Source organism: Notolabrus celidotus, chromosome 15, assembly GCF_009762535.1.
Source record: "Notolabrus celidotus isolate fNotCel1 chromosome 15, fNotCel1.pri, whole genome shotgun sequence".
Lineage (NCBI taxonomy): Eukaryota > Metazoa > Chordata > Actinopteri > Labriformes > Labridae > Notolabrus > Notolabrus celidotus.
The window spans coordinates 24078397-24092176 of record NC_048286.1 but is presented as its reverse complement, the minus strand read 5'-3'; the positions used below and the strand labels follow the sequence as shown (position 1 = coordinate 24092176).

The 13780-nt window shown below is 40.8% G+C and overlaps 1 protein-coding gene across 1 annotated transcript in view; it reads left to right on the top strand.

Moving 5' to 3' along the window:
• The first annotated feature begins 5748 nt into the window (after nucleotides 1–5748).
• The window catches only part of LOC117826931 (TSC22 domain family protein 2-like), a 28604-nt gene continuing 20572 nt past the window's right edge, over nucleotides 5749–13780 (top strand). Inside the window, exon 1 of the mRNA XM_034703357.1 lies at nucleotides 5749–8224. Coding sequence (XP_034559248.1) covers nucleotides 6405–8224 — 1820 coding nt within the window. The 5' untranslated portion in view covers nucleotides 5749–6404. The remainder of the gene's footprint in view (nucleotides 8225–13780) is intronic.

The window sequence follows — 13780 nt, the reverse complement described above, 5'->3', positions numbered from 1 at the left end:
TATTTCTATCTATCATTCACAGTTTTTTTTTCTCTTATGTCTGAAACATTTTCAGTTTTTCTATCTTGTCTGTAGCATTTTTAGTTTTTCTATCTTATGTCTGAAACATTTTCAGTTTTTCTATCTTGTCTGTAGCATTTTCAGTTTTCTATCTTGTCTGTAGCATTTTCAGCTTTTCTATCTTGTCTGTAGCATTTTCAGTTTTTCTATCTTGTCTGTAGCATTTTCTGTTTTTCTATCTTATGTCTGTAGCATTTTCAGTTTTTCTATCTTATGTCTGTTGTATTTTCAGTTTTTTTTATCTTATGTCTGTTGTATTTTCTGTTTTTCTATCTTATGTCTGTAGCATTTTCAGTTTTTCTATCTTATGTCTGTAGTATTTTCAGTTGTTGTATTTCATGTTTGTAGCATGTTTCTCTTTTTTGTATTTCATGTCTGTAGCATTTTTCTGTTTTTTTTCTGTATTTTATTTCTATCTATCATTCACAGTTTTTCTTTGCATTTTTTTTTTTTTTTTTTTACAATTTTTTAGTTTTGTATTTCATGTATATTTTGTATGTTATGTTTTGTTTTATGTGGACCCCAGGAAGAGTAGCTGCTGCGTTAGTGGCAGCTAATGGGGATCTGAATAAAGAATAAGAATAAGAATATGACTACAGTTTACACATTCATTTTGATTAAAGCATACAAAGGCATTTGTTCCAATGTTTCCAAAAGCAATAAAAATACCTTGTGTCACTTAATGTGGGCTGAGTGAGCTCCCTTAAAATTTCATTTTCTGAATCAGCTAAGCAACATACATTTATACATTTTGTCCTTCAATCATTCATTCATTGGAAGTATGTGTAAGATATAGGAAACATAAAGAGAGAATGTCCCTTCAGTGAATTGTGCGTGCCAGGGGCGATTCTAGATAGATATACTTTATTCTATTTCAGACCCATAGGTCCATATCAGCACAAGAGTAATATAAAAGACTAAAAAATCATTAAAATACATGTCGAGCAAGAAATGAAAAGATCATATGACTATAGTTGACACATTCATTTTGATTAAAGCATAAAAAGGCATTTGTTCCAATGTTTCCAAAAGCAAGAAAAATACATTGTGTCACTTAACCCTCTTAAGACCATAATCATATTCAAGCCGCCTGGATTTATTTTGATTTTATGGCTGTAGAATTGTCAAAAAGGGTGCTATGAGTGAGTGCTTCTGCCCCTTTTTCCTAGTTAGCCTCAACTTTCCGTATCTGGCAGTTATTCAACATTATTGTGTGTTTATGATACTATAATCACAATTAAAAGGGGAAAGAAAGATATAATGGATTTGGATTTTTCAAGTTTATAACAGCATAAGAACTCTGAAATGACATGAACAAACAATTTAATGTGGGCTGAGTGAACTCCCTTAAAAATTTAATTTTCTGAATCAGCTAAGCGACACATAAATGTATACGTCAAATTTCTTTGTACAGCATGAAACGTAGGGACATTGTTTGATACAAAGATAAAACTTGCACTGGTCCATCTTGGTAGTTTAAGGAACATTCGATACACATTATTATATGCTACATGAAGCTTTTTCATTTTAGCTCTACTGTAACTGCACCAAAGATGGGCAGTATAAAGAGGAGTATAGTAAGCTCTAAAAAGCTCTCTTTTAACATTATCTGTGCACATTGGAAATTTACATGCCAGCATATTAGCCTGTGCATAAAGTTTGCAGCACTGTCGCTGCAGATCATCATCATCACATAAGTCATTTCTGATAATGTGCCCCAGATATTTGACTTTGTCCACTACACCAAGCATTACTCTAGGATCAGACGTTTTGGGGATGCTGAGTAGTGGTGGGCGTATCGATTCTGTGGTATCGATATATCGATATTTACACGCTACTCATTTGAGTATCGATTACTCTAATAAGATATCGCTGGTAATTAATACATGCAAAATAATAGTGCATGTGTCACTTCTGATTATTTTTGGGTAACTTACTCCAAAGTTGTGTACCCACAAATTCAGAGACATCATGATCACAGTGTCATTTAACAGTAGTCATGGTGAAGAGGCTGTTTTAAGCTTTCCACTCAGATAATTTAAATAGAGGATGTTGATTATTTATTATTTATGTGTTTTACTAGATGTATTTCATTGTTTAAAAAAGCATAGCAAAGGATTTGCATTTTAAAGTTTTTAAATTAACAGTATTTGTCATGAGACTTGTCTTTCAAGGGTTGCATTTTATTTAAAAAATGTAATCACTGAAAGTATTGATATCTGGTATTGAATAAATTGCCAAAAAAGTAATCAGTATCGTATCGAATCATAAAAATGTGGTATCGCCCAGCACTAATGCTGAGCACCCAGAGAGCTGCCAGGCCAGGCAAGATACGTTTCACCATTTGGTACATTTTAATGCAATTTCATTCCCATATTTGGGAACGAAAAGTATTACACTTTTTGGGAAAGTCTGTGAATAAACCATCAAATCTGATAAAGGTTATTTAAATGCTGAGCCACAGCAAAAGAGAAATGGATTGGAATCATAGAAGAAACATATGGTAACCCTAATTTCTGGGGAAAGACAATTCATTTTGATACAGCAGCTCCTCAACATATACATAAACAGTATGTTTCAGGAGTAAACTAGTCCCCTATAGTGAGTACCAAAAATACCAAAAATTCACATTGGAGTTATTTTTTGGACTTTCATTTGAAATGCAATGCACAACATGTAAAACACATTAACAGAAATTGGCTTTTCAATGTTTTTCTCTGCCTTTTTCCTTCTTGTCTGTATTATATATTTTGATAAGTTTTGGAGCAGCTGTATTTTTGTTTTTAAAATATTACGTTTCAACCAAGTACTGTATGGTTTTGAAACTTTTCTAGCTTGTTAAAAAGGACATACAGTAAAAAAAAAAGAAAAGAAAAAAAATCTCTCAAATTTTAGGGGTGATGGGATTATGTGGTGCTTCAGAACTTCCAAAAATGGTCTAGAAATGCCTATGGTGCATGCACACATGAAAGATGAGGTGTATGTGGCTGATTCAAAAATACTTCTCTCACTTTCATAAAACCGTATAAGCTTGGTCTTTGAATATTTAAAGATACTGATTTCAGAAACAAACCCCAAAGTATAAGAATAATATCTAACGGAATTTAAACCATTGGAAGTAGAAAATAAAACATTTCATGGAAATACATGAAATTTGTCGATTCTTTTTTCATTTAAAAACTGTGTTGTGTAGTGTTAACTTTTGTCTATATTTCTAGATCAGCATCTTTCTTTCTGCCCGTTTTAGAGAACAATGATCATCTCTTCATGACAGACTTTTTCACTGTTTGAATTTTCATTTGCTGTAAAAAATGCTGCATATATTAGCATTAAACAATGGCATTAAGGAAGGTAAACCTGCTTTCATGGTGGAGAGTTCAAGGTTAATCAGAAATAACCAAAAAAGGAAATAGAAGCATGCCACCTTTGAAATTAAAATACTATTCTATGGCCACAGGGGGCGGTGTCCTCTATATTTTTGATTACTTCTGACTGATCCTCAGTGTGACTCTTTGGTGCAGAGCTATGAAACAAATCCTGTTCAGCTGTTCAGTGATTTTGAACATACTCTTTAAAAACAGGTTTTGAATAAAGGGACAAAACTGAAACTGGAGATCCGGTAGATTGAATGACACCAATTTTGAATTGAAGGCCCACGTTTTTTTTTTTTACACTTCTTATTTCATAGGTAGATTACAAAATCCCCATTGAGATAACAATTTCACCTGATCAAATGTTGCCTACGTAACATGGTACTTAAATTCACTCATGCACGATGCACAGTGCTGTTCATTGAACCTCAGCGTGATAAATCAACCTCTTGTCAATTCCTTCCTGCTTTTAATGACATGTAACATTTGATCAAGCTTGAATCAATGGACAAAGAAGATGTTGGCTTATAGAAATGTAACCTGTACATGAGGGTTGTATTAATACCCTATAACACCAACTACCAAGTGCCAGGTATACAAGACCGACTGTGCAATCATAATCATCGAGAACTGTGTATTAATTACAAACTGTGGAAAATGGTTTGAAACTTGTGTCTTTGCAAATAGACTGACATACGCTGTATAACTCTGGATCAATTACCTGAATGTCAAGGGAAAAGGGGAACTACAAACAAACTTTGCTTCACTGTTTGTCACATGACTACCTATCTCATAGTTTCAATTGTTTTATTGAAGCAAAAATCAAATATGTTCTTTTGATGACTTTCCTATAGAGTTTTTAGACAGGGCGTAGGCCTGCTGAATTATGTCACTGTCTTCAAATGGACACACCAGAATGTATCATACAAAATACAGCCTGTTTTCTAAGTAAAATTGCCCCAGTTTACACCTAGAGATTTTTTTTCACAAATAACCATAGTAAAAAAAAAAAGTTTAGGTTCCTTCTTTTGTTAGTGAGGTTATTGTACAATGATTGGATGAAATACTCCCGTGACACTGCAGCTTATACAAATGCCCAAAGAGAGCGAGAATATTGATGGCTTCAGGTGCCCTCAGTTAAAGTCTGACCAATATGGTTTAAATACAAATTTGGTGCTGAGTCACAGAGACAAAAGAAGACCTGAATGGTTGGATATTAGCATTCTGTTGGCTGCTGTGTTTTGGATTTAAAGCCCTTCTTTTCTGAGCAGAAGATCGACTAGAAATATTTGAAAATATGTTTTTATTATTTCTATGCCTACTTGCTCAGATCAGGGTCTGGCCTGTGATAACAAATGTAAGTTTTCCCCCAGACTATGATCAATTAAGAACGAATGAGCTGACCTATTTGGACCTAACGGGGGGCACCAGCTCTTTAACCTCATTCTCAACTCAACTCAACTCAACTCAACTCAACTCAACTCAACTCAACTCAACTCAACTCAACTCAACTTTATATAGCACCTTTCAAACAGAAAAAACATGCAGCCCAAAGTGCTTTACAGAGTAACAGAGAGACAGAAAACAACAGCAATGTTAAAATGATAAAAGGCATGATTAAAAAAGAAATACTTAAAAAAGAAAATCAACACAGTAAAATTAATAAAATAAGTAAGAGTGGAAAGAAAAGTTAAAAATAAGGTAGAGTTAACGAGATCAGATGAACACAAAATAATTAAGATAAATAAATACATGTTAAAACAATGGTTTAGATAACAATGATTAAAACAATACAAATAATACAAATAATAATGCAGTCCAGGGCTAAAATAAACTACTCCAAATTAAAAGCTAGATTAAAAAGGTAAGTCTTAAGTTTAACTTAAAAAAAGTAGAAGTGTACATAGTGTGTATACATCTGTAATAGTTGCCATATTTTATTTAATTGTACTGTATTTTATTTTATTTTATTCTATTCTATTCTATTCTATTCTATTCTATTCTATTCTATTCTATTTTATTTTATTTTATTTTACTTTATTATATTCTATTTTATCTTTGTCATTGCTATTATTATTGTTATTATATTTTTTAACTATGTTAGTACATTGTTGTATTCCACTGTCCCGTGTTGTAAGCTAAACTGCTGTAAAAAAAAAAGAATTTCCCCCAATGGGAGACCAATCAAGTATATCTTATCTTATTATATTATATTATGTTCGCCTGTCGTAGCACTAGTATTTCCGAGCGTGTCCTGAAGGCGTCATGGAGGGGGAATTCTCAGACGCGTCGTACGTAAACATCCTTGCGCACGTTACCTACCCACGATGCAGCGCGGTTGCATACAACATAGCCATCTTGTCAAGAGTGACTGACTGAGGGAAGTAACTGTAGGCGCTGAGAGGAGACTATTTTGTCGAAAGGCGGTGAAATCCAGGAGGTCTTTCTTCCCTCTACTGAAAAGTGAAGGTCTCCACCGACTGACTGTGAGCTGGTGAAGTGAGCAGCTTCAAAGGACTGCTTTCGGGAGGATGTCTCACAGACTTGTTCCGACGTAGGGGGAGTGTGCAGCAGCCAGTTGGCTTGACTTGCTAGCTAGCTCGGTGAGTGGAGGGCTGTGGGCCCTCCTCAGCCTTGAAGTAGCTCCCGAAGCTGGGCGACACACTCTGCGACAACGACAGTTTGACAACCGGGGGACACAAGCGGGGACGGTCCGGAGTGACACGACGCTGAAAGAACAGGCTGCTGGAATCGGTGTGTAAAAGCCGCATAGCTTGGACAAGACTGAACTGTGGCGTTATGAGTCCATGAAACGCAACAGGAGCCCGAGAGAGGAAGAGGGATGGCGTAGATTCATATTGATCACAGTTAGCTTGTCAAAGTGTGTTTAATATGATCTGAGGTGTTTAAAAGCTGCCTCTCTCTGACGGAGGATACACAGAACCGTACTGGACTAAGAATCAGGCTGTCAAAATGTCGAAAATGCCGGCTAAGAAGAAAAGCTGTTTCCAGATCACCAGTGTGACTCAGGCCCAGGTGGCGGCTATAGGTGCCACGGACGACACGGAGAGTCTGGAGGACCCGGACGAGTCCCGGACCGAGGATGTGTCATCTGAGATATACGACATGTCTCGTGCTGAGTACGAGCCCGCGTGCGATAGAAGTTCATCCGAAGAAGCCCTGAATAATGTCGGAGAGCCAGAGGCGACCAGTGTCATGGCCCCATCACACATACCTCAACCCGGCCAGCTGCCCGCGCTGTCCAGTAATCCCATCATCGGAGACATGATTCGGAAGGTGGGAGTGTCGGGCTCGGCTCAGGCCGGTCAGCAGCCGCAGGGGATCGGCGTGTCAAGTGGTTTACCCCTCTCCTCTCAGCCTGGGGCAGTGCAGCAGCAGCAACAGTCTGCTTCAGCAGGTGTGTCAGTAAACACATCACAACCTACTGCAGTGACAAGCAGTCCAGCACCCCCTCCTGCCACCTCCACGGTGAGTTGTACTTCACGCTTCAGGGTCATTAAACTCGATCATGGTACTGGAGAACCCTTCAGAAGAGGCAGGTGGACATGTACAGAGTTTTATGAGAAGGACTCTGAGAGCTCTGCTGTTAGTAGGACTGTAGATGGTATCAGGCATGCCAACGCAGGAGTGGACCCAAGTGCAGACAGAGACAGCGGGCTAGGGCTTACAGGAGGATCTGTGGTTGCCCCGACAACATTCTCAGGTCAGGGCTTGGGTTCCGTGGCTGATGCTTCTCTCTCGTCACCCCGCATGCAATCAGTGGATACACTATCCCAGCAGCAGCAGCAGCAGCAGCAGCTCCACCAACAGAACTTCAGTGTCCGGCAGCAGGGTGGGAGCGGGTCGACAACACAGAATGCTTTCTCCAGCAGCAAGCCCACTGTGCTACCCACTCAGCCGTCAGTGGGAGGTCTCCAGCCTCCTGCCCCCCAGAGCATGCTGCCTGTCGGACAAAATGGCTTGCTTCAATCCGGTGTCGCCATACAGAAGTCTCCTATCATGCCCCCCTCAGTCCAGCCCATCCCTTACCCTCCTCAGCAACAGCAGCAGCTTCCTTTGGGCCACCACCTGAGCGGCCAAACGTCTGGACTGCTACAGAACCAGACAGAGTACTATCATCAGCAGCAGCAGTCAGTTCTTGGTGCAGGCCAGTCCCTCCCAGTGTCCAGCCTGTCTGCAGGGCCTTCTTCAGTTTTGCCTCGAGCCCCTGGGGGCTTGCCTGTGCCAAGTCAGGTTGGAGATGCTGCAGGAGCAGGAGGTGGATCTGTACCTTCAGGTCAGATAGCCCCGAGCCTTTTGCAGCAGCAGCAAACTGTAGGAATGGGAGGTGTGGGGGGCTCCATACTGGTTGGTGGATCCACATATGCAGCCACTGGACAGCCTCAACCCCTCGGCCTCCACCCTACATCCTCCGGTGTACAAAATGTGCCTGCCATCGCAGTGAGCTCCAGTGTGCCCACCACTGTGCCCGCTGCTGTGCCCAGTGCCTCCAGTGCAGCCTTGCCAAATGTGACAGCCTCCAGTTTGCCTCCAGGTCAGATTCCCCTTAGCAAGATCCCAGTGGGTGTGGGGGCACAGGGCCTCCCAGGAGCTGGATTTGGACTTGCGGAGGGTGGTGGAGGGAAATCAGAGGGTCTTGTCAACGCACAGTCTCCTGTCATCTCTGGGAAGGAAGCAGCGAAACCCTTCATGCCTGAGAGCCTGCAGCTCGCCACGCCAACAGTCAACAGCCTGTTTGGAATCCAAATACCTGTCGACGGGGAGGTGGACAGGTAACACTCTATAGATCTTAATGTTAAGTGTTTGATCACTGTCGTCACCATGCCTCTGCAACATTGTTTATGAAACAAACGCACAAATCGACAGTGTGAGGCTGTAAATGAGCCTTATTCAAGGGGAGATGCTCATTGCAGCTGGCATTTTTGTCAATTTTCTGTGACCACAACAAGGTTGTGAGCTGCAGCAGAAGCTGAGTGTTTTTGTGCTGGTCATTTAGTTTGACAAACAGGACTTATTTCAGGGGAGGTATGGCAGGGAGGGGGCTGTGAAGAGGGAAGAGTTATGTGGCACACAGGAAGGAAATTTAATGTTTGTTGTTTCTCATTAGGGCCTAAAGAAGTAAGTGGAGTGTAGCACAGTTCAGAGGAGAACACCCATGACCTCCACTGCTCGAGCACACACACACGGCTGTAATACTGTCATTGTGTGTGTAAGGGTGTGTGTTTTAGTTGTGTGTTTGGAGGCCTTTGAAAGCTCTCAACCCCCAGGACAGTGTCAGAGGTAAATGCCTTGGCTGCAAACATCAAAAAGATGTGTTGCTACTGTGCACAGTTAGCTGCTATCTGTTCACGTCAGACCAGCCAAGTCTGACCTTTTAATATGTCAGTTCCTGCTTCAGAGAAGACTTTGTACCACCACCAAAGTTAAGAGGGTTTGATTTTTGCATTTAGGATATGATGGTTTCCACTTAGCACCATCCAGCTTCTCTCAAGAATGAGTTTACAGAGGAACAGATTTAAAAAAAAGGGGATACATTTTTATAATAGTTCTTTTCAATGAAACCTTTAGTTGCACATAAAACAAATTCTCCCATTTAACTAGACATATTTGCATTGTGTTTCTAAACATCATAATACTACTATTTTCTTCTACACGTGGCTCACAAGAAAAATGTAATAATTATTTTTTACAGTTAAGTCACGGCACATGTTTCCTTCCAGAAGTCGTCTCTCTTTCTCTCTGTGTTTGTGTTAAGCGATTTGTTTCACCTTTAGTAGATGGCACACATGAGCGGAAATGATGCGGTGCCTGATCTCCCTCTGTGGTTTCCAGTTACAGTCTTACATAAAGATCAGACAAGGGCCTGCACTCTGCACAACACTGGCACTACTTCTTTTTTTTTTTTTTGATTTATGTGGGTGCTTTTTGCTATGGCGGGAGGCTGCTCAGTTTCTCATCGCATCCTTATACTTTCCTTCCTGTATCATTAAACAGTCAAACTTCATGCACACGCACCTCGTGTGATGAGTCAGTGGTCTGAGAGGGCTGAGGCTTTTATACTGTCTTTAGTTAACCCTCCCACCATCATACTGGTAGTGTCACTTAAAAGAGTTAATACTCTTGGATTTGGCCCAGTATTATTCTTCATCTTACCATTATTTTGGAGATAATCATGCTCCAAGGTGTAGTGATACAGTTTGCACAAGGCTGTGGAGGATGTAAACTTTATGCGTGTGTGTGTTCAGTAAGTTTTGTTGCAGGCCTCTTTTTCTTCAACTTGAATTTGTGTCTATTTTAGCAAAATGACACCATTTAATAAAGTCTAGCTGAATAAACCTTTAACTGAGGCTCTTTGCAGTGAAGTCATAGATGCACAGGATTTATTTGATGCTGATAAAAGCTTGAAAACAGATGATTTGCAGCTGGAGTTTCTGATAGAGCAAAGTTGTTCTCGATGGTCTCAGAATAAAGTTTTTGACATGTATTTTTGTGTCAAACATGTGCTCGTGCGGTTTTAAGTGCCTGCCTGAGTTGTGTCACAGTCACTGCCGCAGCTTCCACTGTTGATCATGTTGATAAGCAGGTCAAATCAATAGTTCAAATACATATCTGAAATCCTGTTGTCTTTACAACAAGGGCGAACATCTGTCCTTTCAACCTTTGCTGTATTTTTGCTTCACATCTCTCTCTCTCTTACCCCCTTTAACTCCCCCACACCTTCCTCACATGGGATAGATTATGGACGAGTTATTTCATTCCTTTAAAAGGTGCCAAAATTGTTAAGCTGGCAGTGTTTTTTTTTTTTTTTAAATCAACCACACAAGCACTTGGTTGAGATAAATAAACTTTTTTTCAAACTCCCATGCTCCCTAGTTAGTTTGTAGTCATGAAGTTTCTATAAAGTTTCCACCACATTTGTCTTTTTAAAAACATTACTCAGCTTTGTGACAATGAGACAAACGTCGAGCTGTGTGTTTTTTGGAGCACCTATGTGTTACTTGTGAGAGGGCCCAGCTTGCAGGGTGATAAGAGCAGGGGTCTCTTACGACAGCCAGGCCCTATCAGACATTGAGCAGTAGTCTTTCCACTGTGCCCCCATTCAGCCGATAAGAACCCTGACAGTGGGGTGTGTCGACTAACTGTGCTGTGTGTCACGTAATGGTCCTTTTTCTTTTGCAATACAGATAGTTACTCTGTGAAGTACCTTGGGATGTGATTGAACACCAGAGGTGTCAAGTAACTTAAGTAGAAATTGTGGGTATCTATACTTTACTGGAGTAATTATCTTTCAGCTGACTTTTTACTTCTACTCCTTACATTTTCACACAATTATCTGTACTTTCTGCTCCTTACATTTTAAAAATAGCATCGTTACTCCTGTTTCACCTCGGCTTGTTTTCATTCCGGCTTGTCATTGTTAAAAAAAAACCACACAAAAAACCAAAAACCTCTCCGGATAGAGGCCATGTTTCTTACTCATTACATTTATGGGCGTGTTGTGAGAGTGTCTTAATAAAGTAATCAAGGGGCGCTGGTGGCCTAGTCTCAGCGCCCCACATACAGAGGCTACGGTCCTCGTCGCAGGGGTCACCGGATTGATTCCCGACCGGTCGACAATTATCTGCATGTCTTCCCCAGCTCTCTACTCCCCATATTTCCTGTCTCTCTTCAGCTGTCCTATAAAATAAAGGCAGAAAAGCCCAAAAATATAACTTAAAAAAAAAAAGTAATCAAACATTTTGGCTAGCCTAGATTAGTTTGAAGTGATTTAGCCTTCGTGTTGAGCCAGACTCTATTGGTCAACACCAGCAGTTCCAGGTCTTGAATGTGTGTGTGTGCTTGATGCTTGGATGTACATTTACATTCCAAAAAGGGAACAAACCTGGGAAGTTTGACTTTTTTGCACCATCACAACACTTATAGGTAACTAGTCATCATATCCTCCGCTCCATGAATAACGTTAATGCTCAGTAGTACACATATATGGTTCTTTAATGTATTTGCATTGTACTAAAATGCCTTCATACTCAACCCAAATATTTCAACATTAACATATTAATATAACATTATAGTCATTATGGCCTTTAGAAACATGTTTTTTGGAGGTGGGGTAGTGCACTATAGGTCCCTGTGGTGCAGCCTAAGCTTCTGTCCTTAATAGTATTTTTCTCCCTTACATTACTTTTACTTTTATGCTTTAAGTAGTTTTGAAACCAGTACTTTCACACTTACTTGAGTAAAAAGCTCAAGTTGATACTTCAACTTCTACAGAAGTCTTCTTAAACCCTAGTATCTATACTTCTACTTGAGGAATGAATGTGAATACATTTGACACCTCTGTTGAACCTCAGTGTGTAGTTGTTTTGAACACTACTCCTGTCAGGGCGGTAAGCATGCTGAACAAGTCACCCAGAGGCCCGATTGACTTTTGCATGGAAGTTTGAATCACTGGTGGTGCAGCATCGGTGCGAGTGCTGCTTTGTACCTGCTGCTGCCGCTGCCCCACAGATGGAGTGACAGATGAGGCATGACAACTGTTCATATACACATGAAGTGCTGAATGACATTCCCTTGCAGCAGCAGCTTTGGTATGCTCAGAAGAGGTGGAGGAAGCTGCAGCAGAGTGAAACTTGTTGTGCCTCACTTCAGCAGGCATTTTAGTTATGCTCGAGTCAATACACCCCCTCTCTCCTCTCCCTCCCTCCCTCCCTCGCCCCGCTCTTTTTTTGTCTCTTGCTTAATTTCTACATTTCCACTACACTGTTTATTTTGCTTCTTATTACCCCCCAAAGCAAAACCACTTGTCCCCGAATGGACTTCTTCAGTAGCTATTATCTATAATCTGTATTACACAGAAAGATATTATACGTACAAACACCCACACAGTGTTTTGATACTGCTTGCACAACCTGGAAACCTCTCTCGGCCATTTGGAAGGCTCCAGTGTTTGTCCCTGTCCTCCTCCACCCTGTAGTTTTCCCTGCAAGTAATTAAAGCAGAATAGTGGAGATATAGACTGCGAGGTTGAAGATGTTGTTCTCATGCTCAGAATATGATTCGTTCAGCTTAATGCTTCCCAGATGGACTCGACAACTGAAGGCGTAAAACAACATTGCTTGATTGTAGTGATGTCTTTTTTTGCGCTCACTCGTAGACACTTACATAAGAAGCATTTGCATAAATGTATGGCATCTGTGTGTGTGTGAGAACTGAACTCCTGCTGGGGAGGTATGGTTTATTGTCCTCATACTGGGAGCTTATGTAAAATCAGACTCCTTAGGAGGTAAGCAAGGCGAGGGGAGCCCTGGCCAGCATTACTGCCACTGTGAATTGAGCGCCTGTGCCTGTGTGGGTGGATGAGGGGTGTGTCTTTCAAAGGGGATGGGTTGCACAAGTATCCATGTTGGGGGTGGGTGCTGCTAACTGAGGAACTGAGCCATTACTTTGGACTAATTCACTATACACGTTTACAGCGTATTCATTACTAGTCACTGTGGAAGTGGTGGGTGCATGCGCGAGATAGAGACACAGAAACAAAATGTTCCACAGGGTTTTTCCCCTCCCCTCTGTGACCTCTACTTTACGGCTGTATCCTGTTTTCAGCCAGAGTCCCTCACACTGCTCTCCACCTTCTATTCATCTAATATTCCTTAGCTCTCTACCAGCTTCCGCACTGGGGCTCTCTGGTCATATCATATGACATTTGGTGGGCACATTTTTATCCAGCTGCAAAAGAGCTGAGCAGAAGCACCACCAGTGTTTGTGAAGAAGCACACACAATGCAGCCCTGCTTCGCATTCGATCCTTATGAGTCCGGCCGTTAAGGATTTATTTTTAGGCCGATACCAAAACAAAATAACAACCCAAACAACACATTAAGCATGGATGAAGTAAAACCTCATTGCTACTGTTAGACTTCAGTGTTGCACAGAAGTCAAACAGTGCTCATAAGCATTGGAGTGACATGACAAAAAGTAGAAAAATTGTCTGTCTCCTAAGCAAGCGGCAACCTCCGCCCGCGAGAATTGAAGCACATGCGAAAGTGTTAAAAACTGCAGTTTCTCGAGTGTCCACTTGAGGCTGGCTCCGGAAGTACCGGAAACCACATACACACCGATTCAAAAAAGCCGATCTTTACAGCAGAAATAATAAACATTTTTACAGCCTGGTACAAAAGACGAATGTAGTCTGGATAGCTCATTTCTCGATCGGCCCATACTGTACAGGGGTTGAATGTTTTTATAACGTGGCAATTTTGAAGATATTAAGATTACAAGCTTTCCATTATGAGAGGCACAGCTGATTTGATTGACTGGCAGAAACACTTC